At 48.3% G+C, this 27,847-nt stretch overlaps 2 protein-coding genes across 2 annotated transcripts in view; one reads left to right on the forward strand and one right to left on the reverse strand.

Moving 5' to 3' along the window:
* CACNA2D4 (calcium voltage-gated channel auxiliary subunit alpha2delta 4) overlaps nucleotides 1-27,847 on the forward strand; it is a 130,150-nt gene that overhangs the window by 74,086 nt on the left and 28,217 nt on the right. The window lies entirely within an intron of this gene.
* On the reverse strand, nucleotides 7,174-26,632 carry LRTM2 (leucine rich repeats and transmembrane domains 2). Its single transcript, XM_018080841.1, has 4 exons — nucleotides 26,085-26,632; nucleotides 13,733-13,894; nucleotides 9,395-9,985; nucleotides 7,174-7,880 (listed from the first exon to the last, which is right to left on the reverse strand). Exons 2-4 carry the CDS (start codon nucleotides 13,797-13,799, stop codon nucleotides 7,426-7,428), a joined length of 1,113 nt encoding a protein of 370 aa, XP_017936330.1. The 5' UTR covers nucleotides 13,800-13,894; nucleotides 26,085-26,632; the 3' UTR covers nucleotides 7,174-7,425.

Raw genomic sequence — 27,847 nt, forward strand, 5'->3', positions numbered from 1 at the left:
CTCCCTGAGTGCAGCATTCCCTTTGGGCACAAGGATGGGCCTTCTTACCATCGAGTTCACACACGGCGTGATTTTAGTCATGACTGAATAAAAATATGTTTGTTAATGCAGCTGAAAGCCCCAGCACAGCACCTGGAAGGCCAGAACGTAGGGCTGATCTAAACCCTTCTCTCAGCCTTTGGCAGTGTGTTGGTTTCTCTTGATTGATTTAGGTATTGCAAATTAAAGAATTGTGAGTAGAGAAACCCCAGCTTATGACAACAAGCCCTTAGAAACCAGGTGGGGATTTGGGGGCTGGTGTGTTTTGTGGCAGCTGAGCAGAGCAGAGCAGAGAAGGGAGAATCTGAAAAGCAGCTGGTCAGAGGCACTCACTGAAAAGGGAATGATCAGTCACAAGAGGATGAAAATAAGGAGGAGAGAGAAATAATAATTGGGGAATCAAAAACATGTATGTCCAGTAGGAGAGATGTGAAAAACAACCATATGAGGGCCTGAGTGGATTAAAAAAGTGGAGAATGCTTGAAGGAGACTATCCTCTTAAATAAAGGGCTAGATTTTCTCTTGCTAAGAATTGCATAAATCTGGAGGCTCTTGTATAGAATGCAGTGAATTTATACTACTATAAAGGTGGCTATGAGTGGGATCAGAACCAGTTATCCATAATCTGACTTCCTCAAAATTACTAGTTAGGGGTTTGCCCTAGTATTTCCGTATGACTCCACCTTTAAAGTAGGAACAATGTTCACACAGCCTAGTGAGTGGGCTGTGAGACGTTTGGTGGGCAGGAGTGGGGAAAGATAATATTTATTATTTTATGGCAAAATCATGTCGTATGTACAATACAGAGCACAGATATTCATGGATGAGAAGAATACTTCTAAAAGGAGGAGGAAAAACTGTAAACAGTGTGACAATAGGCTACAGTGTTGTTCCAGAGGTGAGGAAATGCTTTGCAGGCAAAAGACTTAGTGAACTCAATCTGCTTTTTTTACCTAAAAGAAGACTGAGAGATGATTGGATTTAGAGCATAAAGTGCCTTCACGGGGAGAGGTGCTGGCTACTGAAGGTTTATTTTTTTAATCTAGGGAAGAGAAGCATAACAAAAAATGTGATGGAAACCAAATAAATTCAAATTAGTTAGTAAGCATGAGTGCTAACAGTGAGCATGAATAGTTACTGTAGTAAGGTATGAAGGGAAACAGGATTTTTCCCTTTCTTGAATGTTTTTTAAATCAAAAGTAGACGCCTTTCTGGAAGATTCGACTTAGCTGCATGTAAACACTCACTGTTGGTCTTTCTGCAGGATAACTTCTTTAATTTCTGTTTCATAAGCTAAACAGATTGAGCTCTTTAAGCCTTTCTCAGGAAGGCATTTTCTGCCACCCTCAAATAATGTTTGTGGTTCTTTTCCACACGATTTCCAAGTAGCGTGCAATACGCAGAAGGTCAGACTGGATGATCTAAAGTCCCTTCTGGCCTTTATATTCTCTGAATCTCTGCCTCTGTGAATTCATTAACGTTTGCAAGCTCCCAGAGAGCTGCCAAAGGCAAGCACTATAGAAATGCAAAGCATTGTTGTTTCTCTGCATATTTCCCCTGAGCTTTATGCGGAGCTGGTTGAATATCGCAGGGTATGGTCTGTGCGTGTTGCCTCAAATGAAATACCTGCGCTCCTCGCTCCTTCGGCGCCCTTTGCAACTTGGTTTTCTGTGGCTGTCGTAACAAAACAAGTTTATTCCCGAGTTAGGACACAGAAAAGGCAAATGTGAAGGGGCAGATCTCTGCTTGGAGCCCCGAGCAAAGAGTGGCACGTTGTTGTCCTGACCCAGCAGCTCCATGCAAGGCAGTTATTCTTAGCATCACCCTTTGCTTTCTCCTTGGCTCCAGGTGCCCTGCACATGGTGTCTGCCTGGCTGCAGCACAGCATAACAGTGGGAAGGACAGATCTGGCCCCTGTTGGTTGCTTTTCCCCCCATCCTCTATGGGGAGAAAAGCTGTGGGTATGCTGCCTTGTCCCCAGATTTCCAGGGCTCCTACCGATGGGAAGAGCTCTCCGAAATGACACAGGAAATCTTTATTTACTTGCACTTCATTCTGTAACTGTCCTCATTGGGGAATGCTTATTCTTTTGTTTGTATTGTTCTTGGAGGGAGGGCTTTTTGGTCCTCAGAAATCCCATGCTAGGACTTGCACTTATCTGATCTGATCAGAAGCTGACCCTCTGACCTGTGCTTCCAATCAATGCTGGCAAACGCTCTTCAAGCCAGCACAGCAGTCTGCTGATGAACAAGATACTGAAGAGGAATTCTATTTTATACATTTTATATGTTATATATACATATTTACATGGTTATATATGGTGTTATATGTGTGCATGAGTAGATAGGTAGGCAGGACAAATACATTTGCTGATATAAAGTAATAATCAAATTATAATAATCAAATTGCAGAAAATTACAACCTGCTCCCAGATAGTTCATGAACTGAAAAAGCCTGGAGTCATCAGATGAGTGTGTTGGCTTTGCTTTTTTTCTGCTCTGTGTTGCTGGTATTATATGAACTGCTTAACAGTATCTGTGTGCACTGCTCTACCTACATGGCAAAATTAGACTAAACTATGTGTCATAGACACCATACTATTAAACAATAATGGTGACTCTCTTGCAGCACATACCTTTTTAGCAGCACAGATGCTTCAGCTCTTATCGGATTAAGAGTACTGGGTTCTGTTCCCAGTTTCTCTCTGAAGATCAGCCTGAGACTAACAGGGTGACTTGAGTATAACAGTGTGAGTTCGGTGGCACAAGGGTTTGCTTGTGGTGGGGCTTAACATCTTTTGTGGTTCCACATGCGTCAGGATGAGCGTTTTTCTCACAGGATGAGAATGTGATGAATTTTGTATGCTTAGCACTGAAAGTGGCAAAGTGGGGAATTTAAACTTCTTAGCTGTGTGTGATAGACCAAGCCAGTGAACAGCTGGTGGAGAGACTCTTTTAGCTCCAGGGGTGACAGCTTGTGTACTTGGGGTGCAATAGGATTAGACTGCAATTTCCATCCATTTCAAAATAACCTTGCTCAAGAGGGTCAGGAATCTGGAGATGTAGGAAGCCATAGCTCACTATTTGTTACATTACGTTCTAATTAAAAAAAAAAAAAAAAAAAAAAAAAAAAAAAAAAGGCTTTTGGAATCAAATTTGACCTGAATATAACTCCGTTGGCTTCTGCGTTCTTACACCAGGGATTAATTTGGCCCTTTCTACTTTTATGTAATGAGCTGATTGCCACAGTATCTTATCCTTGTTATACAATCACCCTTGTCTGACTGTGTCCCTGGAGCGCTGTGTGTGTGAGTTTCTAGATCTAGGGTCTCACCTTGACTGTGTACCTAGTCCTAGAGCCTCACCCTGAGTTACACTGATATACTCTGTGTGTATGTGTGTGTGTATGTTCATTCCAAGTTCCAACAGTGTGTACAAACCAGCATACTTATATGGGAATTGAGGGGCTTTCTCGTTTGGCTGGCTGTATCCCTGTGGTGTTTGCTTTTGCAGGGGGCAAAGAGAGAGGGAATTTTATCATCAGAGATCTCATTTAAACAAGAAGGAGCATAGGAAAATACATTCTTTATTATTATTCTGTAACAACAAGCCAGAAATATAATATACCTTTAAAAATTTTCTGTCTCATGCCAAAGAAACCTCCATTCAATCATTTAGAAAATCTTGTCGCTCTCCCTCAAACGGTAACAAAAAAGAAAAAGGAATTACAAGTGCCATCTCTTCCCTGCAAGAAATGTGCCTGTGCCACAGGTGGGTGTGTGGGGAAGGGGAGTGGGGGAGAGCAGAAGGGGTGTTTCTGGTGGCCCTGCCAGCCCCTAGATCGCCCTGGCATGTGTTGGACCTGCCTGCCCCAGAATACCATTTCCTGAGTGCAGGCGCCTGCATGGAGCTTTGGTGCACCTGCCTGCACCAAAGGGTGCATTCAGGGGGGTTTCCCCCGTGCCTAGCCATGCCTGCAGGGATAACAGGAGCCCCTGTCTCCACACACCAAAGGAACCCATTGGCTGAGCACGCAAGGAGCACTGGGTGTCATTCTGTATCCAGCATCCCACAGGAGAGCTTTGTTTCGGACTGTGCTAGCTACCGTGTTCCCTGGTGTGCCTGTGGACAGTGCAGCAGCTCAGTCACACCAGGGCAGCCTGTTTTCCAGGTGTGCTAGGGAAAGGAGGAAGAGCCTGTTTGCAAACAGTGGCATGAAGAGGGTATTTCCCAGTGAACCCAGTTACTCTGCTCTGCGTGTGAGAGGTCCTCATCCTTCCCAGCAGAGTATTTGCTTTCCAGTGGGACTCCCCATAGCAGCCAGCCTTCATATTTCTCAGCAGCACTCAGTTCTCTCCTTTCCTGGGTGGGTTTCTAAACATAGCAGTCCCTTGTCTAGGGTTGAGATAAATCCAGACTTTCTGCTGTATAAATTAAAACAAAAAAGGAAAGGATGGGCAAGGTCATCATCAGCCCCACAACACAAGATATAGAAAATATTATTAGCAACAAAGAAAAATTGATCAGGGCTGGAGGAAGTCACAGGGAAGGTGCAGGGAAAGGAGGATGTCATCCCCTCAACCCCTGCAGTGTGCCCTGCCTTTCTCCCATTCATTTTATCTCTGGTCTATTCCCTTTAAAACAGTCTCTCACTCTCTTGCTCACTCACACACATACATACACACACACACATATATAGATCCCATTTGTTTTGTGCAATATTTCACCATTTTTTGATGCAAGTAAAATATAGATCTATAAATATACCACTCTGACTCAAGTCCCATTTCAAGTATGATTGTGGAGTCCAGTATGGTAAAGGGAGAAGTTCCCCTGAGAGGGAGGCTGGGGAGAGGTTTGGATCCAGCAGGCAGAGTCTAGTCCTGGCTTGCTGGGAATGTGGAGCAGCAGTGACACGCATATGGAGTCTGCAGTGCACCAGTTCTGCCCTTCAGAACGGGCTACACTTGGAGCAGATGGGATGGTTGTAGTGGCTATACAGTGTATGGGGTGAGAGTCCTTCCTCCTCACGTCTTGCCAGCCCCCCTCCTCCTCTTCCAGTTCCTCACAAGCAGTGTGCTGGGAGTAGGGGTAGAATGTGTGTGCACACTTGTGGGTGGACTGCTTCTCCCAGTTGTTCCTCCATGGCAGCCTTGTCTTCTGCTTCCTGAAGAACATCCTCCCCCGTCCCATGCATCCCCGTGTCGAAGGAAAGTCATGCTTAAACAGTTCAGAGCATCCTGTCTCCTTGCCTCTAGTGACCCTGGGTAGAGCAGGAGGGATTTTACCACTCCAGGCTTTGATTAAAGATGTTGTGTGCCCGTGGGTCAGTGCAACCACCTGTCTGGAGCCAGAAGGGGGTGAGGAGCCAGCGTGCATTGCTTCCGCAGGGATCCGGTCACAGCGAGCAGGAGGGCTGCGAGATGTCCGAAGGCATCGGGATTCAGATGGAGCAGGTGGAAGAGGTGATGTGCCCTGGCAGGGTCCACCTGCAGTGCATGCTGGGCTCTGAACACAGGTTGCCAGCAAAACACCCTGCAAAGCTGGGCTGGCTGCCAGCTTGTTTCCTGATGGCAGGGATCACACCATCCACAGGCACTGTGGATGCACGACCTCCAGTGTCATCTTCCTCGCCCAGGAATACCCACTGTGACGGGTTAGAGCAGGTTACCATGGCAATGTGCGCTCTCCCCTGGAGACAGCATTTTATCCCACTTCCAGTGATACAAAATGAGTCCTTATGTCGAGTTCCTTTCATTTTTTTTTCCCCTCTCACTTTTTTTTTTTTTTTTACCCTGTCAGGTCAGAATGAGCAAAGACTAATAGGAGGCACTGCAGTCTGAGGGCTTTAAAGTCTGACTGGGGGAAGTCACCCTATGTGACAGTGGCAGTGTGCGCAGTTGCGTGTGTGGGCATGCTCGTGTGCAGCTGTGGATGGCGTCAAACACACCAGTGATGGTTAAGGGAGCCTATGTGGGCTGTGCTGCCTTCCATGCCAGACCCTTCCTGGGCTCTCCCACACCTGCCACGCTGTGATCCAGGTTTCAGCCTTCAGCTCAAGACCCCTCAGAATTGCGCCCACGCTTTTCAGTCACCTCAGCTGCGTCACCCTGCTCCACACGCCGTGCTGGCCCCTCTGCCAGCCGTGTCAGTTGTGTGACTTCTTCCCCTGACACCTTTCCCCAGGCTCACACTACTCAGCGTGGCTTACACTACTGAGGCTGGTAAACCACCTCCTCCTCTAGTCTTTCCTGATGACCCAGTTCTACTCTGCCAGCCAAACATTTCTAAATGGAGGCTTTGTATCCTTACCCTCTCCATTTATCAGAGAAAACATAAAACAGATAAGAAGAATACACCTTATTTTTTTCACAGACTCATGCTCTAATCTCAATAACTTTGCCTCTCTCTACCGTCTCCTGCCAGTTTCCACTGGCTCTGCACTAGGGCTGAGATGTCTCTGTTAGCTCCTCAGTGGCAGTGTGCATGTATTTTGTCTGAAGCAGAAGGCAATATGCAGTGCTGTGATCAGGGTAAGGTAAAGTGGCTGAATGTATTCAACACACAGAGGGCAGATCAGCATGGGCATGTGTGGCTCTGCATGTGCAGGTGGGGTGCCTGGATATCTGGAACTGTGGCTGGCTGTGTGTGCGTGTTGGGATCAGAATGAGTCAGTGTGTGTGTGTACAGGAGGGTGACTCCGTGTCTGTGCACCTATAGGAGATGACATGTGTGTCAGCTCACAGATTTGGACTTGGCCAGGAGCAAAAAGAAGGACACTGTGCTCCTGGCAGTGTGTTGAAGTGACACAGGTTATCCTTCCACCTTTAAAAATGAGAAAGGAACTCTCCCACTGACTGTTGTCCTACCCTGGGGACCTTCCCTCCCTTCTGATGTAAGGAGCACTGACTTGCAGGTAGTGACCCTAACAGTGAGGCATGGACACTTCTGGTGTCCTGCTTCCCACACAAGCTTTCACAGAGCTGCTCTCGGTTTGCAGAGAACTCTTGACAGGATACAGGATGACTCAGGACCAAAGCTGAGAGAACAACACAGGTTCCCAGAATGTGCCAGCTGCCTTTGCAGCAGGCATGTGAGGGAAGCTCTGTGCAAGGGCATGAGGCACAGCAAGCACTCGAGGTCTGACTCTACTTTATTTTGTCTGGGAGGCCCCAAGGGTGAAAGGGCACAAAATGGGCCTGGGGCAGAGGAAAAGAAATTGAGCCAGGTGCCCTGACCCCCCAGAAGCATGTTGCACTACTTGGGTGAGTGGAGCAATAGCACAGTCTGTCTCTCTGTCTGGGAAGATGTATTTTGGGAGGGCCCCATGCTTGACTGCTCTCAGGTACCTTTTTTTCATCGCTGTCCCTTCCTTCCTAGAAGAGTTTCACGCCACAGAGGAGATTTGTTTTTGTTCTTCATGTTCACCTTCTGTGTCACCCATGAGCGGCTGCCTCTTCTTCAGCTCCCGGTGGTACTTGGCCATGAGGGAGGCGTAGATGCAGCCGTAAGCAGCTGCCACCACCATCATGATGCAAACGATGCCGCAAACCACCCCTGCAATGATCACAGTGCCAATGGCCCGGCGCACGCTCACGGGCCTGTATCGCTGTTTCTGAGGGCATCCCACACTGGGCTCCACTTCTGTTTCTGGGCCTGATTTAGATTTGGAAGGAGTTGGGCTGCCTTTAGTGCAGGGTGGGCCAGTATTGTCCAGCACGGTAGAGCTGTTCTCATCATCCAGCTGGGAGCAGTAGTTAAACATCTCCATGGGTACCATTCGCATATCCTTCCCTTTCAGCTCCTTGGGCAGGGTACATGCCAGCTGGTCAATTTTGCCACCTGTTCCAATAGAGATAACAGGAGTGAATCACAGCTTCATCCCGTGACAGTGACAGCAGAGATAGATCCTGAGGTGGGGTGAGTTCATGAGCCCTCTGTCATGTTTGCTAAGTATTTTCCCTGCAGAAGTTTCAGCCATGTCAGCTGGCTGATATGATTCTGCCTAGGCTGGATTCCACACTAGAGCTCATGGTGCATGATATCTGCACAGACATCTTTCAGGCCAAGACATGAAAGCCCTCTGAAACCATTTATTAAGTCAACCCCATATTGTTTAGTGAGTTATGTAAGTGTCAGTAGAACCGTTTTATAAAAGGAGAAATAAAAGCAAAAAGATAGGACCAGGCTGTGTCTTCTCAAAATAACAACAGATGCATGGTCCCATCTTCTAACAACAAATCTATCTCTGTGAAAATAATGACAGATGATGAAACAAATGCCTGAGTGAACTTGGGCAATTTCTTTGGAAGGGGACTTAAAAAACAAAGTTACCTCTGTGTGCTTTCCATCAACATATCGTGTGATATGGGAGTCAAGAAAGAAAACAAACCAAAAATGAAAAAAAGAGGACAGTGGCACTTGTATGCTTGTTTGATTCTGCTCACACAAATGCATATTTCAGACTGCAGTGTAGCCATAGGCAGAGATAATCTTCTTGCAGCATGGCTGTGATCAGCAGGGATGTGACAGCTGACTGTTGCTATCCGCATGATTTGAGACCCTTTCCTACTCGTTGGCTTCAGCAACAGAAGGTCAGGCCTTCAATCGTCATTCCTGTAAAATGTGCCATCTTTCTTTGAGTTGCAGCTCCTAAAAATATGTCATCCCATCAGCATTCCCCATAAGTGATATGTACCTTTCAGCCTTCTCTGTTTCAAGGAAAAGGTGGAAATGCAAACTTGTCAAAAACTGCTTGCTTTAAAATGATGACTTTATAGCCAGTCTGACTTGGGACCTGGCTTGTAAATTTGAGCTTTCAGTTTAGGTTTACCAATATTAGTTGGAGTATTTTTTCTAAGTGGCACCCTTGCCTATGGTTCTTTTGTTGGCAGAAAACCTGATGCTTTATAGCCAAATCTGACTTTTAGTTCTCTTGGCTTAAGAAAGAGAATGGGATGGCTATTTTCAAGTGTGAAAAGCATTTCTTCTGTTTAGGCAGAAAGGGTGAGGTGAACTCATAATCCTAAAATTTTGATGTTACTTGGGGAAAGTTCTTTCTTCTCCCAAGGTTAAAAAAAAGGGGGGGGGAGGGGAGTAATTGTTCAGATTAGAAACAAAACAAGGAAATAGGAGATCTGGGGCTGCAGAGGACTCCCCGGCCTGGCAGTGTTGTTATACAAATGTGCAGTGGCACTAAACTGTGGTATGGTCCTCATACTCTTTGGCTAAGACCTGTCATTCGGGTCAGCCTGACCTGACAGATGTATCTGCTCATGTTTCTCCCCTGCCTTTGTTTGCCCTTCCGTGGAAGACCAGCCCTTCTGCGCTTTCACTCCCGCCGTGCGAACACCTACCTCTGTAGGAGAACCACTCCATCCAGTGTTTGAAGTCTCGGAGGTTGCAGTCACATTCCCAGGGGTTATCCCCAACTTGGAGCAGCTGCAGGCTGGTTAGCGGTTCGAAGGTCACCCTGTCCAGGCTCTGCAGGCGGTTGGACCTGAGAGAGAGGGAGCGGAGAGCAGGCAGGTCGTCAAAGATTCCCGAGGGGATCTGGGCCAGGCCGTTGATGGAGAGGTCCAGCTGACGCAGCAGGGCCGTGTGTTGTAACAGGTCCTTGTCCAAGGCCCTAATGCTGTTGTTCCTCAGCTGGAGCTCCGTGAGGTTCCCCAGGTCACTGAAGATGTTCTGAGGGAGCTGGTCCAAGAAGTTGTTGGATAGATCTAGCCTCTGTAGAGCGGAGAGGTTGGAAAACACTGCCCCTGGCAGGATGCTGAGTTTGTTGTTGAGAAAGAGGAAGGTCCTGGTGTTTGTGGGGATGTCTGAGGGAATGGAAGAGAGGCCCAAGCCACTACAGTCCACTTCCAGGTTGCCACTGTTACACTTGCAGGAGGAAGGACAAGCAAAGAAGGACTCAGCAGCACATAGCGACAGCCAACAGCCAAGCACTGGTGGGTGAAAAGCAGGAAAGAAAGAGTGCATGTATTAGAGCAGTGCTTTCCCACCCTCACCCATCGCCACCTTGAGCACAGCTACGACCACAGTACAACCCTCACAGCAGGACCCTTCGCTGCAATGCCCTGCAGTGTAATGAGTTTCCTCACAGCTACATCCCTTTGCTGCTGGCCTGCACCCTCACACCGTGACTTTCCTCTTAGCCTTTCTTTTTTATGAGCAAGTAAATATCCTTCCAGCTTCACAAAGAAGTTAGAACAGTGCATCCCAGAGGACTTTGCTGACAGATAATGGAGCACTGGTGCCTGTCAGAGGAGAATGGAGCAGAGAGCAGTGGGAGGTGTCACCTCTGATAAAGGACAACTTTCTAAACAGTCAGGGTAGAGAGAGGAGGGACCAGTTTATATTTAAGAAGCTCTATTTTCTTCAGGAATAGACATGTTAATGAAGAGCTTTTAAGAAAAAGGAAACCAAAACAACCTACATCTCGTTTGCGCTCCTGCAGTTTGAATTCTAAGATTTGTGATAGGTCAGACTCAGGTTCTAAGTTAGCTTCTACATCAGGGTATTGCTTGCTTTACCATATTCATAGTGTGTCGTGTGGGCCTTGTGTCCACTTTTGATGAATTAGATTACATTACAAAGGGATGACCAAGAAAGCTGGGAAAAAGGAAGAAGTCCCTGGACTGGACACCTGGAACTTGCCACTGCTCTCAAAACAGTTTCATGATCCTATAACAATAGCCCCAGAAGTACCTCCTCTGACTAAAATTGCCCACAGCAATGGAATGAGGAAAAAAATTGCAGATTGGTAACTAAAGAAAGAGGTGTTAGGAAAAGGGTTATCATGTGCAGCCTTTCTCCTTCAGTGTCTCAGACTTAAGATCAGACAGTCCACAAATCTGCATTTTTTTAGAGGCTGCTCTGGATCACCATTCCAGACATAGGTCCAGATCCTCTTAGTGGAGTCAGGACACTTGTTACCAACCCTCCCTGGGTGCCAGTGGCTTCTAAAATTCTCATTTCTGTAATAAAGAAGCAATAGCATCAGGAAAGCGAGCTCTGTGCCTCCTGTCATTAGAGGAGTGGGAGTTATGTTTTAGCAGACTATGTAAAACATTTGCATCCTTCATCTTAATTCCTTTCATGGAGTTGAGCTCGCACAATGAATTCCACAATTTTTCAATGTGGGAAGCAAATTCAGCTCCCTCGCAGTTTTTAAGGTGACAAGTTTAAGCATTTAACTAAAACTGAAGCAGGTTTGTCTGTATGTCATGCCCTGTCCTCTCCGTTTCTCACTTTTCTGCAGAGAAGGCAGTCACTTAAGGGTCAGTTTTAGGGGTCTTTTTAGGGGTGAATGGTGGCTAAGGTGGATGCATTTATTGTCTAACCATTCTTTCCTAAACTGAAAATCAGTTTCTTTTGTCCTGCTTTTTTTCAAAGAACCAACACGCAGGTATTTTGTTTCTTAACCCTGAAGGAATTGTGAAAGGACTGCCACAAGAGAGGGAGCCAATGGAGACACAAGCTCTGGAGTTGCTCTCCTTGGAACAGTTCTGAAGTCAGCCATGCTCTTCCTCTCTTCCCCTATGCCACTCTCTAGAGCTCAGTCTGACCCATAGCCCATTTTTTATATTGACTTGGCTTCTGTCAGCAAGGTGCCTTCATGCTCAAACCCTGTCATCCTGCATAGGGTGTTTTTCTGTTCCCAGACATCCTTGTGAGAACTGACAGATTTGTGGACTGGTAGCCTAAGGAGAAGTACCCATTTTGGATCCTAAGCTATATAACTTTATCAAGGACCAAGGGATAAGCATTCAGAGAGAGTGTCCCAGCTCTCTCTTATTTTATCCATCTTTCTCAACCCTTCAAGAATTTTTTGCTATCCTACAGTTGAGAGCTCAGGTGTACATCAGCCCAGGCCATGCCAGTATGTGTGACCTTTTAACAATAATCATGGATCCCTATGGTGAAATACAAGACAGATCTTTACCCCGAGCACCTCTGTGCATTCTTGGCATGCAAATGTTGGGGTCCACAGCAGAGATTGCCATGAAAGCAGATTGTACCCTCTGGGCTTGCAGTACAGGTACTGACTGGCTGGCTGATATTTAATTCTGTTCAGAATACATCACAGCCTTGTTGTAGGAAGAGAATTAAAAGAATGGGAGCTAGAATGGGGAAGGGAGAGAGCCATGAGTCACTCCAGTGACCCCGTCTTTTTCCTAGATGCTTAACAAAAGCACAGTATTAATAATAGATTGACAGCTGTGATGATGAGATAACACTTAGCTGCTTTGTACACCAAGAAAGGCAAGAGCAGACCGTGTGTAATGCTATACAGGTGGCATTCTGCTCACAGGGCTTATCTCTCAAAATGCCTGCCCGCCTCCGGCGCCGACCGGGTGGCTGTGGGGTTCCACCAGTATGTGTGCTGGCAGCGGCTGGTAGGAACAAAGTCTCAGGCAGCTGGCTGTGGTTATGTTCAGGAAATGGATTTATGCCAAGTTTCTGCAGCCATGTATAGGATATGCCAAAAATGTCTTGTTGTTACCCATACATTGCTGTATGCTTTTGGAAATATTTTACTAAGATCACAGAGAGAAGAGAAAGCCTGATTTCGTTTTCGTCTCCTTGCAAGAAGTGCATCACACTGGGATGTGAGCTGAGACCAGGGAATTCATTGCACTGGTTAGGATGCAGCTCCATGGGAAAGAGAGGCAGGGAAGGCATAGACAGAACTTGGAGATGTCTTCCAGCCCTACGGAAGGCTGAGTAATATGTGTTTTCGTGTTAGGGGCATATGAAGTTACTTTGTGAGGTGTTTGGTGACTCTAGTAGGTGGCAGAAAGCTGATGCAGGTATATCAGATTAAGTCAAAACTCAATAGCATTCATTATAAATAATTTATCTAGCAGTCTGGTCTGTGAGGATGGATTACAAAGATACCTGTTTTCTGGAGAAGGAAATAATTCCTCCAGATTCTTACAGCCCCAAATTTGATCAGGAGGACTGGAACAAGGGAAAACACAGACCTACTTGTTACCTGGGCATGCAGTAGTGATGGACACACTCCAAGTGTTCCCTTTCCTTTACTGTGGTCCCCAGATGCTTCTCTGAGATCCAGGTACATTCCCAGAAGGCCACATCACCCTAGCTGTCTCTGCCCTGCACTCAGAGGTACTGTAGCAGTCCCAGTCCACTGGGAATATGCACAGGCTGAATGCTTACAATTTAGTTTGAAAGAGATCTTCTTTATTTACTCCTTGATTTTCACTACATGTGGCAGTGCCTAGTAGGAGAATTCTGCCTTCACGTCCTGCATTCCCTTCTAAAATCTGTTTTGAGTTCTGCTGTGAAGAGCTGGGAGCCTTGTTCAGCAGCCTATGTATAAACCCCTACCATAGAGAGGAGTCTGCAGCTTATAGGATACTGATTTGAGAAATGCTCGGGGTGGATCTTTGTGTGATGGTATCTGTCATGCTGTTTCTCACCTGCCAGGCCCACTGGAATTCAGAAGCAATCATCACTCGCTGTCCCACTTTAAGCCCATATTCAGCTTTAGAATCTCACTCTCCCTCCCAGCTAGCCTGGCCTCTAAAGGAATCAGGAATTAGTTCAAACATCTCCATTCTTAGCTGTCCCTCTCCCCTATTCTTAACCCTGATGTGACCCATTTTCTTCCCACTCCCTTGACAAACAGGAATATCGTACTGAGTACCTGAGTAGGCATTACTTACGACAAGCCTCTTGCCACCTCATGAGGAACCTGCTCCTCCACCGGTGGCCAGCACTTGTAGGCAGCATCCTTGTCTTCTCCAGCGTGTCTTCACATCCAACAGCCAGCCTGGCACACAGCCCCAAAAGGAGAAGGAATGACCTTGTAGCCTGCCTGCCAGGTCCTGGAGTGAGAAAGCAGAGCAGAGCGGATGAGATTCAGTTCCCTGGGTGCAGAGCGTGGGGCTGGGCTCAGTGTTGTCCTTTCCCCTCCCCAGCTAGTGTGTTGCCTTTGAGGCATCATCTCTGTTTTGGAGGAGAAATGGAGGATGTTTCAGGAGGCACAGCATGTTGAAGGCTCAATGTTAATTCATTTTGAACCTCACAGTGCAGAACTAAGGCCTGATTCACCTAAGTGCCAGAGAGAGAAGTTTGTGCTTGAATAGCCTGCCGTGGTGGCTACATCAGCCTCATGCTCAAGGTTAGCCTGATGAATTGCTAAGGTGACCCTGCCAGGGCAGCAGACTCCAGCTCATTCCTGTCGCCTCCACGCTGGCTGGTACCACCTGTGCATCCTCTCCCTGACGCACGGCTCAGGCTCACGGAGATCTGGGCACCAGCGGCTGCCAAGCTGCTTTTCTCCCTCCCCCCACCTCCCCCCCACCCCTCCCCGTATTCCCTACCAGCACTTCCTGTCTGTTTTAAGGTAAAATGGATGTGGTGGCTAGAACAGCACAGCTTCAGCTTGGGGATTTCCCACTGCAGCAACTGCAGGAGCTGAAGAGCAAGCGAGCCTCCGAGGAGAAGGAGAAGGAAGGACCTGGGGCGGGGGAGACGGAGTGGGAGTGTTGAAAAGAGGGGAATTGCATCTTAATTAGAAGAAGGAAAAATCCTCAGTCTAATTAGAAACCCAAAGACCATAAACTATCCCCTGACAATAAGTGACTGACAACAGGTTTCAACTTCCCTCCTGCTTCCCTTCTGGATACAAGGAGGCAGGAAAAAGGAAAACACCACGAACCCTTCTGTCCCCCTGTGTACTCTCTGATGTGCCATCCACAGTCACAGCAGCAGTTAGATGGACGCATTTCAACCAGAGTACAGATATAAACCCTGCTCCATCCCCTCTGAGGGGCTCTGACAACATCCACAGCTGTTATTTTAGCTGGGCAATGCACTCCCACCAGGACAATCTCCCCACACACGTGCCAGGCTCCCCTACCCTCCCCCAGGCTCCCGTGACTGATTTATTTTATATGGGAATGTAAACCACCAGAAAAAATATTTAAATTAGCATCTTGATGAGAATGATGAGCAGGTTCAGTGCCCAGACTAGTACATTAGCAAGGCTATTTAGATCACTTACCTAAATGTCAATGCACCAAATAGATTAATACCTCTCACGGTACCGAAACTGGTTCGACCTTCACCCGCTGCAACCCCCCACTCCCCAAACTGAGCTGGAGCCCTTTCCCTGCAGCCCCCACTGAAGGAGAAACCGCAACAAATAGCTGTCCCCATTTGGTGCTTGTGCTCGACCTGACTGAGGAGACTTTCAGCCTCCCCCATATAAATGTCTCCATCCTAAATGCCACCCTGAAGTCTCCTTTCCTCGCCTGTCCGTATTGAAAAGGAGGATGAAAAGCCACAAGCACTTACCTGGAGAGGTTCTGCCTGCAGCCACTTCCACCTGATTCCCCGGACACTGCCCAATTACAACCTCTTCCTTCCCTTTCCCTCCTTGACTTTCATTCCCCAGCAGCAGGCTTTCCGTGTGCTCTATTTAACTCCCTACAGCACTGGAATAAACGGCAGAGTTAAGCTGACAGCCACAGAGCCTTATCTGCCTGCTGGATAGCGCGAGTCGATCAGCTCCAAATCCTGTTGCCAAATGATCACGTCCTTGCTCTCAGCATCAGGGGCAGCCGCCTGCCACGCTCTGTCTTTCCCTCTTCCCCACCTTCACTCCATCTAACTTTTGTCAGGGTTATAGATAGCTCTGTTCCTTGTGCTTTTGCTTTTTGGCTCTGTTTTGTAACACCCCGTCTGTATCAGCTGGCTCGGTTCCAATTGGGGGGCTAAGCTTTTTGGAAAAAAAAACAAAAAAACAAACCTAAACCAAAACAAAAAAGCCCAAAATCAGCTTCCTTGGGTGCTTTGTGACTCAGTTTCCCTCTGTGATCTCTCCTCAGCCCATACCCCCTCTCAGACCATGGGCTGGTGTCTCTCCTGCCCTGCTTGCTGCTCTGTGCAATTCACCTGCACCATCCCCAGGTGACAGTGGGGGGCTGAGGGCAGGACTGGCACACCCAGGCATGGGGATGGTGACAGGGTCAAGATTTCTACCCCTAGATCCTTCTACTCTGCCAGGGCAAGTCCAGCTCTTGCACTGGTTTCTGGTACCTCACGGGCGCCTCTTTCTCTCAGGCAGCACCAAGGCTCAAGCAGAGAGTGCAGGGTGGGAGGAGCAGCCGTGTATAAATAAGCCCTTTCCTTATGTTTAGAATTTATTACAGTGCATAGTGATTAACACCTGTTCAGGCTTTAATGCTGTCTCCTGCACTGCAACATGCACAAAGATGGAGGGGCCTTGATAAACCCAAGATTATTTTAAAAGCATGTCACATACACGCAACACTCCCACCCCACAGATAGCAGCCACCCTGTGTGCACTCGTACACGTGTTTCCAAGACTTCAAAGTGACTGCCTTCATGTACAAATGCACATATTCTAGTCACCAATCTAGCTTACATTTACAAATATGTGCACAGACTTGGGCTTGCACATGTGCTGGGGGCTCTTCTGTAACCCATATTTATCAACCTCCATGTCTTCCACAAAACCGCCTGCTTCTCCAAGCATACCATATGCTCAGGTGGCAGAACAGTAGATTTGAAATAGGTAGAGGTTCTTGGCTGCTGAAGGGCAAAGCACAGTGAGCTTCTGCATTTGTACCTTGAAGTAGAAGGTTTATGGAGAAATTTTAATTCCAAGGATCCGGAAAAAAAACAGTTTCTCCCATGCATTGACTGCCCATAAGCACATTATACCCTTAGTGATTAATATTCCACAGTCAGGAGAGAGCAAGGAAGCAGAGAGGATTTTTGAGGGTTTCTTTTTTAAATGCTTTCTCTGACTTGAGTTCTGACTTTATTAGCTGTTTTATTGTGGCCCAAGAGATGCCTTCTGCTCTGCGGAGCACCAGGCCAACTGCACTCGCTGCCAGTGCAGCACTGGGAACACCCAGTCCTGGGACAACTAGCACTTGCCCACACCTCAAGCCTCTCCATGTCAGCACCAGGTCTGTCTGGCTGCTTTCAGCCTGAGAGCCAGGGGGTTTTTTCCAGCAGTGAACACTCTGCCAGACCTAGGAGTGCCCCTTGTGTGCCCCCAACTCAAGACGAGGCACCGTGCCGTTCCGAACCCACCTGGCATTGCTTGGGTTTGGGGGCTCAAGGCTGATTAGCATTGCTGGAGCTCTGAATGCTCTGAAGTCACCCAAGTCACCCAAGGGCTCCACAAACCAGGCATTAGTCTTTCTCCTGGGCTTACTAGATGGTTCCTTCTCCCTAGAGCAACATGTCAGCTGAATGCCCTGTGATCCGTGGGACACAGTATCCAGAGCTTTCTTCCATGTACTTGGAGTAGCATGTCTTTTCCAGACTCTGGAGAAATTAACAGGGTAGCCTGTGGCGCTGGTGATGCCCTTTTCTTCTTACTTGTTCATATAGGACAGTAAAAGACAACTTTTTTAGTTTCAGCTCAAAGCAACAAAATGAAATCATCCATTTCTGGCCCATGGGCTCCAGTGACCAAAAATACACTGAGTTGAAGTGCCACTTGGACATTTGGCCTGCTGTCAGACTCTAGAGGACTCTCTAATGAGGATTCCCCTAATTAGATTGAACAGGGAACTTTACTGCTGGGGCCAGGGAGTGGGGGGGGCTCAGAGGAGATTGTAATGATTTTGCAGCACTTGCCAGGGCATAAAAGCTACAGCAGACACTACCCCTGTCTTGTGCTTTGCTTCTCTCCACCCAGACACCAGTAATGTTTGCAGTATCACTCCAAAGCCTTAGCTTTTGTGGGTAGGGTCCCAAGGATCATGCTATGAGAGTGGGGAGGGTTTCAGATAACTGCATCCACATACTGTTTTAGTAACACTTCCCAATTCTGTGGCACCTTCTATCCGAAGCTTTCAATTTGCTCTATGAATGGCTCTTACCATAGTTGTAGGTGGTGTTACTTTGTATTTAATGACCCTCAGAAGTAAGGCTGAGATAATAGCCGGTAGTGCCTCTGCTCTTGGCAGGTGGATGTAAAGGTATTCCATTTTCCAGATAGCAACATTGAGGCTAGAGAGACAGGTGACTGTGTCACTAGGATGAGACACTGTGAAAAACAGAGCCCAGCAACTTCTGTCTCTGATTATCTCTCCTAGTCCTTTGCACTAACCCTTGGATCATGGCTCAGGGATCAGACTCCGTTAACAGCCTGGCTTATGAGCATTGGCAGGGCATGTGGGTGACCTATATTTCAGAAGGGTAGGTAGCAGAGGCTGCAACAGATGCCAGCAATAAATTATCAGAAAGTATACACAGACGTTCATCCCTCCCCCACACTCTCCTTGATAGCAAAGTCCCTTTCCCCTTCCTGATGCTGAATTGCTTTAGCCTTTATCAGAAAAACATCAGGGTTAGGGAGGGCATGGAGGATGCTTTAAGGAGATTATCTTCTTCCCTTCCCCTTTCCTTGTTGCTTTTAGGATTCATGTTTTATTAGTATCACCCCATAATGGAGGGGGACAGTGGTACCACAGCACTCAGTGACCAAAGCATGTTATTCTACGCCTGTTCCTTTATCAGCCCTTGGGGGGCAAGAGTCACAGGCAGCAGGAAGAGATGTCAGCTGATTAATACACCCCAAATGGGTTCAGATGGCATAGAGATGATGCCCGTTCTTGGTCCCCCAAGAGACCTAAGTTAGTCATGCAAATTATCGATCACGAGAGGTCACATTGTCGCAGTGGCAGCTCTTCATTTGTCATCTATTTGGACTGCAAAAGCACACAGAGGTGGTAGCAAAGCTCAGCAGCACTGTAGAAACATACAGTGTGTGTCACTGGCCCAGTGAGCTTCTAAGCTAAATAGCTGAGGGCTTCATTTGCAGCACTTGCTGATTTATTAACACATGTGTTCAGGATTCATTAGTGTTGTGCTGTCACAATCAATGGAAAGCACATTTTAAATTCATATGAAAAACCCAGCTGCAGAAGAAATGGTGCCCTCTGACTTGCAGTGATCAGTCACAGCTTAGCAAAGCACCTCATACAGAAAACTGTAAAGGAAGTAGAAAGCGTGGAAAACCCACTTGGTATTGTAAGGGACTCTGCCACATTCCTGACTTGGTGTGAATAAAAACCACACCCTTTTCTCTGTGATGTGAAGAGGTCAAAAAGCTTCTGATTTTTGGATTGGCAATGTGTAGGCACCTCTGAAATGCAAATGTGTTGATGGTAAAAAATATTTCCTCCCCAAGGCCCCCCCAGAAAGATCAACTTTGTCCCCATATTATGGAGGGGCAAACTATGATACAGTCAAAATGACTGTTGAGTTTGGCTGGGTGAAATTTCAGCTGTCTTGCTTTTGATACTTCACCATGAGCCCACATTAGTTTCCCACTCAGGATTTTCAAAGCTGTCAGAGCAATGCTTGCACTTGGGCTTGTAAATACTCTCCTGTCCTGCAAAGAGTACTTGTAGGGCTTACCAAAATTACACAGATAAAAGGAGTTTTGGCCAGATTTTCCCAGAGTTTCCTGACAGGCCTATGGCAAAAGCAGGAGAGAAGCCAGTTTTCTTGATTCCTCATTCCGTAGTTTAACCAGTACACATTATTTCCATCCAAAGCCTCCCTGAACAGTGCACAATAATTAGACTGGGAGATGCTGGAGGGGCTGGAAATACCAAGGACATAAGGCCTCAGCAAACCCTCTGAGAAAGTACAGAGCATCTGAAGGGGAGCCAGAGAGGGCAGCACTGCTGGGAAAGACCCAGACTGCTGTGGAGATGTGGAATTCCTTGGGAAGCTGTGGAAGCAGGTGCGGAGACCAGGATACCCACCACAGGAGTGACAGGAAAGTCCCAGCACAGTGTGAGCACGGCATATGGAGGAGGCCCAGAGCAGCAGCAGGAGGGGAGCTGAGGGGGCAGTTGACAGGAAGAAATCCAGCCCTGTGTGTGCCAGCATCTTCTCTAAGTATTATTGAATGCGACAGACCACGTGCACGTTTCCTCCCTGCAAAACGGAGGCAGCTGAGGAGGCAAGCGGGTGAGGGAGTGGGAGAGGGGCTCAGAGGAGGGACACGTGAGTTGACTACCCAGTTTCCTCCTCTTTTTCTTTCCACAGAGTGATGTTTTCGCTCTTCTCACACTGTTGGCAAAAACTGGTAACCGAGATGTGGAGGGGGGTTCTACATGAAGGTTGAGATAACATTTTCTGATCCAGCCGGGAACAGTTGGCTGTGGGTGGTGGCTTGTCACCAGCCCTGCCAGTTCTAATCCAGATCCCAGTTTTTCTCTTTCTCTCAGCTGTGAAGAGCCTTCTCTGCAACTTTAATTTCCTGCAGGGGTTAATCCCATGGACAGTGGTAGCTCAGGCCCTTAATCCTTTCGCTCAGTCCCTTGGCAGAAGGACTGCAGCTGCTCCTGACCTGGCAGGTCTGAGGGAGGCACCCTTCTGCTCCCAGTTCCTCCTTTACACCCCACAAGCATCCTCCAGCTCAGTGGCATTTGAAATGCTGCTCCCCCCTTCCTGGCAAGCCTACCCTGGGGGTGTGGGTGGGTGGTACAATCCAGGGAAAGGTTCCAAGCAGAGAAGACAGCTTAATGGGAGAATCCTGGTTCTTTGGTCCTCAATCCCCTTACCACTGCACACACAGGTATTTTCTGCACTTCTTAGTTGAATGGTGCCCTGAATCCCAAAGTATTCTCTTTCTTATTTGTATTTGGGTGGTGTTCAAGAAGAAAGATAGATATAGGCCCACATTTATTAAGGATTCTCTGAGGGTTTGGGACTTTTGCCATGACCCAGTGTCTCTTACTAGAGTCAAAGGATGCAGCAGAACTTTAAGAGGAAAGGTGCCAGTCTGTCTGAGATAAAAGATACGTTTACATGCACAGAGTAGTAGATGGAGGTGCATCAGTTTAGCAGCAAGATAGGAAAATATAAGGTTTTTAATCAATACAAGCTCTCAGTTCACAGTTCTGTCCCTGGAGTGCTAGGCCAGAAGTCTAGCCTGAACAATATGGCCAGACTGCCAAATCCAGGGGCTTCCAAATCAACACCAAGAAACCCCTGTTATATCTTATGGGGGCCAAGGCACTTCAGCCATAAGCTTTTCTCCTTGTGGCTTCTCATTCCTAAAATGAGGTGAGATTCTGCAAGCCTAGGTGATCTCTTGCACCCAAAACGCCCCACACCTGCATGTTTGCCATCATTCATGTCTGCATTAGCCCAAAAACTGCCTTTGCCTTTTTCTATACCCTGTATTCTGAAATACCCCAGAACTTCCAGCTCGCTGGCCTTCCTAGTGCTTGGCTCTTGTTACTCATCCTTCTTGTGGAGATGCCAGTGTGGTGAACTGCTGCCACCCAGGCTGCTCAGTGAGGGAGTCCCTCCCCCTCTCCATCACTCACCACCTCAGCTGTGCTTCCCCAGCTGCCAGGCTCCCAGAATGAGACCACCAGCTGCAAGGGCAGTGTCTTGCCACTCCAGCAGTTGGGGCAGGAAGAGACAGAGGAGGTAGAAAACACGGTCCAACAAGGGAAGAACTTCCCCACTGTTTCACAAGCCTGTGCCCTGGGTGTGTTCACAGGGGCAGGGATCGTCCATCCATGCGCGCACATTGCTGGGCCAGAGCGCAAGATGCCAGCAGTAAAATTCCTCTCAGCTCTTATCAGCGAGGGGATCGGTGACCCAGCACGCACACGGCTCCTGGCAAACCTGCCCAGGAAAGGCTGACTCCCACTGCTCACACACGGTGCGTTTGTGCTGCTCTCTGAAGGAGTCCTCTTTCTACCTCGGTGGGTTGTGTGGATCTGTCTCACTTGGTCGCCAATGTGGCATGAGGTTGTTGGTGCTGCCTGTTAGAGAGAGCCTGGAGCTCTTCTGCTGCCCCATCACCTTCCCAGAGCACCCAAGAGGGGCAACCCTGCAAAGTCTACACAAACTGTGTGGGATCTGAGCTGCTGCCTGCAGCTCCAGGGGTGCCTGCAGATCTCTGGGACACAATTATGCTCTTTACAAGCTGGGAACACTGCCCATAGCTCAACAAGATGTGGTGACAGCTCTTACAATCCAGAGTTCCAGCCAGGATCTTTGGATGCATCTGGGTTAGCACACAGATCACAGCCTCATGCTGCAGGGCTTGCTGAATCTGAGGAAGGTCTTCAAATTTGATGTGACTTTAGTTTTCTGGAGGGTTTGCAGCCACAGAAGAGATAGAGTTATGGCAAAGATCACATCCCATCAAAATCACTAGATGCAAGTGGTGTGGAAAGAGTAGGGCCCACTTTCAGCCCCTCTGCCCCAACACAGGTGCCTCACAGCAAAATCACAGCAGCACCATACCCTGCTTTGGGCAGCACTGGCAATAGAGAGCCTCACCAGGAGTGGAAAGAGAGCCCAAGTGATGAGTGCCAAGTCAAGTTGCCTCTAACAGCTCTTCTCCAGACTCAGGATGTGGTCCTACTTTTTTATTCCTTGTGTGAGAGCATGGTTCATGGGGAAGGAGTCTTCCTGGCCTCCTTGAAGTGAGGAGGATCATGGTAGCAGGGCCTGTCTTCAAAGTAACAGCCTTTGCTTGCAGTCGGTCGGGAGGTTCTGACTTGTATGGCCCTGCTGTAAATTTGAGACTCAGTCCTTCCTATGATGGGTGTGGGGCATTGCAGTGCATAAATAACAGAAAGTCTCTTGTTTTCCCATTCATAAAGAAAAAGAATCAAGAAAGTGACATTTTACTTAAAAAAAAAAAAAATTGCCCTGTGATCAAATATGCTATTTGGCTTGCAAAGCCAAGCACTTAAATGTGAGATAATACCTGCCCAATCTTCATTCAGCCACTTGCACATCTGCATCACAGCACTGCCTTTGCTTACCCAACCAAGGACTAATTCTTTTTTTTCACAGTACCCCATCCCATACTCAGTGCAAAGGACACATGATACTCAAGCTAACAATAAGGATACTGTAATAAATAAGGCTATTTTTATGTGGTCGGAATTGAATATTAAACCACAGTTTTGGCAGGAGGCCACAGTCTGTACATTCCTAATTTTGCGGGTGCCCAACACAAGACCCTAGGGGCCATTTTGCAGAACTGCTGAACACTCACAGCTGTTTTTCAAAATGCTGGCAGCTTAGCCAGCAAACTGGTCTCAAGGACTTGATGGCACCGAGAGCCAAGAGGCCCCAAGCTCCAGCCCTGCACCTGCTGCTCCTTCCCCGTGTGGCTAAAGCGGAAGTCTCCTTTCCCTTCAAAAGCAAGGAAAATGACCACTCTCTCTTGCCTCGTGAGGAGTATAAATTCTCTATCATCAGCTACAAGGCAACTGTAGCAGCTAACATCTTCAGAACACCACAAGACAATGAATAATGATGTATTACCTCCAGGGCTTGGATGGCAGGCAGTAAACAAATAAAACGGGCGCACACTTTGCAGTACCAAAGAAAATAACAGCCCCCTGCTTCGCTCCTTGCACACCATGTAGCCAGTACCCTGAATGATCAGCTCATGAAAATACAGCATGTCATCCCACCAGTCAGGACTGCAACCCAGTGCAGATGGTACGTTACCCCCAGTACCGACATTTTCCAACTTTCAACTGCTTTTTTTTTGCAATGTGAATAATATATTTCACATAATCTCACCCCTCAAAGGCAAAACAACTTTTCCTTACATCTCTCGAGTCTGGAATTTAACTGGTTTATAGAAAAAAATGCACATCTTCTTGCTATTTTCATACCCTCAGTCACACAAAGCTTTTTTGTGAGCCAGCATTTTCGTAAAGCCACAGCAGGAAAAAGGCATGTGTTACAAGGTATTTCCGTGTTTCCACGCTGCAGAAGGAACATCCCAGAACTCCCACTCCAGCTCCTTTTCCACTAAGAACTGGAGTGTGTGTCGTGGTGTAGCTTGCTGAAACATTCCCCAGCTGGCAGGAGCATCCCAGTATGACCATTTGATTTATGGCTTGAGCCACTCAGGACTGGGACAGATGTCAAGCGGTGTGAGCAGCTGCTTGTAACCAAACATGGCAAGTGCAGGAGACTGCCTGGTCTGTCTTTTGGATCAGCAACAGGCAAGTGCTGAAGAGTCACCAAAGAACTGCCCAGAAATGCCCTTCCACAGGCTTGAGCCTGTCCCCATCCTATTGCAGCCTCTGCTGCTCCTTGAATGCTCCTCTACAGATATCCTCATGGCCCTGTGCTGCTGCTGGGCATCCCAGCTCTGCTGAGACACAGGTCTGCTTTCATCAGGCTTCTGTGGTGCTGAACAGCCTAGAAAATCCTTTCTGTACCAGGCTTAAAAGAAGGCCAGAGGAAGGGCAGGAAACTGGAGTAACTCATGAAGATATCCAAGCTGAGAGTGCACCTTGCTAGCATGTGGCATTCACTTTGCTGGAGGCAAGGGTAAAGCTATGATCTGGTATAAAAATTATATAAGAAGGCTTCTCCCCCTTTCTCTTTGCAAACAACCCCTTTGCTCAGGATTTACCATAATTCCTCCAAGTGGGCAAGATGCACTAACAGAGGCAGCACTGATGTCTGACAGGGAGACAACTCCCGCAAGCCTTTCGCTCATGTGGAATAATTCCCTTGCAAATGTTGTTTGCCCACAGCAGTTAGAGGAAGATCCACCCCCTCCCACCCCCAAACAGACCTGAGCGACAAAGCTCAGAAGAAAAATGGTCTGCAATGCTGGAAAGGCTCCCTCACTTCTAGAAATGTCCCCTGCTTTAGGACAAGTGCCTGTGTGCCTTTGAGGGTTCCCTTGTCTTTTAAGGGTTTCCTTCTTTAAACTGTGCAACAGCAGCTGCTCCAGTCCTTTCCCAAATGAGATCTTAATTTCTCTCTCCATCCTTGAGTGGCAGGTCAGGCACTAGCAGCAGAGCAGTGCTGTACCCTGCTCGCTGCCATTCCCATCAGGGGTGTGCTACATGTGGCACACTCAGGCTACCTGCCAGTCCATGTGGTGGGCCTGGGGCCCAGCTCAGTCATGACCTGGTTGGAGCAACAGCTTAAAAAATCCTCTCTCCCCAAATCTGGAGAGCTGCAGTTCTACACGTCTCCCTTAATTAGCATGAGATGCAGGGACAGCAATAAACTGGTCAGGCAGAGGGAGAAGGAGGGGGCAGAATGCCCTGTGTGGGATGTGTGTGTGTGCACGTGTCTGTGCATGCGTATGTATGCACACACACACACCATACAGACACCTAATGCTTATATATATACTCCTATCCATAGGGGGCTTCACATCAGCTCATTTGAGACCTCATTCTTGCCCTCTTCTGCCAGTCAGGGCTGGAAAAGCCTGTGAGGCTTCTCTGTGCTGTGTTTCACCCACCCCACTCAGTGCTGTGCCTTCTGCCCAAAAGTTCAAAAATTGCGGGTTGAGCCTGCAGAGATGCTGAAAGCAACTTGGGACTTATTTTTGGCTCTACTTGTGATTTGGCATCCTTCACTTCATGTCCTCTGGTCATGTCCGTGAGCACACACACCCACACACAGATACATGCACCCTCCCCTCATCCTAAAGCTGTGTACTGAGTGCTGAACCTGTGCAATTTTGGTCCTCACTTCTCCATTTTAGGTTGTTCTTACTCAGACAGCTGAGTCCAAAATGATAGCCAGCAAAGTCATCACGGGCCAGGCAAGTGGCACCTCTCGTGCTGACCCCTTTCACAGTCCCGAGGAGGGGACAAAAGCCAGGGCTCCCTGGGAGCTGCCTGGCACCTGGTGACCACAGCACCAAGCCCTTAAGCCTCAAAACTGCACCTGAGCTGCCCGTGGTGCAAGGAAAGGTGCTGGTGCCATTCGCAGCTGGGAGAAGTTGCTCCCAGCTGCCGGCACTGAAACTGGACTGGAACCAGTACCGGGCACCTCTGCAGCAGGTTTGCCGTTCTGCTTTGTCGGGAAGATCGCTGCCCATCAGTCTGGCACAGCCGAGACTTGTGCACTGTGCTGTCTGGCAGACAGTGCTGCCCCTGCTGACACTCTCCTCCCCGGGGAAGCCGGTTCCTGGGGGGCAGCTCCACTGATCTCGCTTAGCTGGGGATGGGGGGAAAAACGCAAAAGAGAGATGTCTCTACTTACCTCTCTCAGGCTGGAATGGACCCTCCTGTGAGAATAGCAGCTCTTCCAGTGAAGCCGGTACAATCCCAAAACAAATCCAGCAGAAAAGTCCCTCTTTTGCCAGCCGGGCTCTCGGTGGACCCTCGCTGGCAGGAGCCCCCCCTAGCCAGCCGCTCACCCCGCGTGGAGGGCAGAGGAGCCGCACGGCCAGGTGACAGCGTGGGAAAGGGACTGTAATCCTCCGTAAATAATAAATAGGGGGAGAGAGAAAGAGAGAGAGAGAGGCGGGAGAGGGAGAGACTGTGCGCGGTGAAGTGACAGCTGGGGGTACATCTGCGATGGCAGCAGCACACGCACAGGAACGCGCACAGACAGTGCAGAGGAGTCACCCCGCCAGGCAGGCAGGATCTGCTCCAAAACACCCAGAGGAAGGAGCTCGGGAGGTTTTCGTTTCTCTCAACCCATCCTGGAGAAAGGGCAGTTGCTGTCAGTCCCTCTCTCCCCCTCCTCCCACCCTTGCTGCCATCCCTCTCCGGGTGCCAGGAGCTAAGGGGCTCGAGGAGGGGTGAGGAGATGCCAGGGCGGGAGGAGCTCCCCACAGCCCCTCGGGAGGCAGATTGGTCAGGCACAGGTTACAAGAGAAGGCACCGAGCTGAATACCTCCCCCTCTCTCTCCACCTCTCCCCCTGCCTGCTGTGTCTGATGACAATAAACCCGGAGAGAAAGGCATGAGGATGAGAAGGGACGAGCCCTGGCTTTTGTGCAGGAGTGAGGCGAGCGGTGGCAGTGAAGGGGAGACAGCAGGGGAGAAACCAGGGGGCCTGGGAGAAGGGTACCCCCTTTCCACCAGTGCTCCAGAGATGATGGGGGGATGGCAGCGTGTCCAACAGAGAGACTTAACTGAGAGGTGCCCACGGTGGGCTGGCCACATCCTGTCTGGCCACAGCAGGTGTCCCCAGAAGCTGCTTGGGTGCAGCACAGCCCTGTGTCTGTTTTCTTGGGGATTCAGGGAAAACTTGAGGAGTGCTGGTCGGAGATAGTTGGGACAAGGGGAATGGGTGAAAGAGAGGTGTGTTTGCATCCATTCATTCCCCTGAATTTTGTGTGCAGCAGGGAGACTGTGCTCAGCCGTATGTCCAGTGCAAGTGTCGGATGTGGGTACACCAATGCAGTAGCAGAGGCATTCCCTGCCCTCCCTGACATAGCCTGCTGGTACAGGGGCGCAGTAAACAGCTGAATCCAGCCCACTGCCTCTGTCAGGATTCCCTCTGTGCTCTCCCATGGGCTTCTGCAAAATCAGACCCCTCTCTCGCCTCCCTCCAGCTTGCTGAGGACCTCGGTTGCTCACATTTGCAGGAATGACTCTTTTGCTGATCTACTTGAACTTCCTCTTCTATCAGGTCCAGTGTCATAAACAGGCTGGTTTGGGCCTTTTGTTCATTTTCATTTGTCTGGAAGTTATTTTTTAAGTAAAATTTTTAGAGGACTTAAAGTAAAATTTCGAGCTGCTGGCTCGAGAGGGAAAATGGGAATATTTCAGAAACAGGTAGTGGAAAATGCAAACAGATAGTATGGGCATGGCTGCTCTGATACCTTCTTCTATTTCAATCACAGGTTTTATTTAACCATTGGACTGTCTGCCATGCAAACAGGTTGTGAACAGCAAGGTAAATCTTGATAAGCACTCTGCAGGATGTAATCTTGCGCCTCTTTGTTATGCCTTTTTGTTGTGCAGCAGGCCCAAGAGTTAAATCTTGGGGAAAGCTCCTTATGAGAACAACATA

Source organism: Manacus vitellinus, unplaced genomic scaffold (genome assembly GCF_001715985.3).
Source record: "Manacus vitellinus isolate BGI_N305 unplaced genomic scaffold, ASM171598v3 scaffold_5_pilon, whole genome shotgun sequence".
NCBI lineage: Eukaryota > Metazoa > Chordata > Aves > Passeriformes > Pipridae > Manacus > Manacus vitellinus.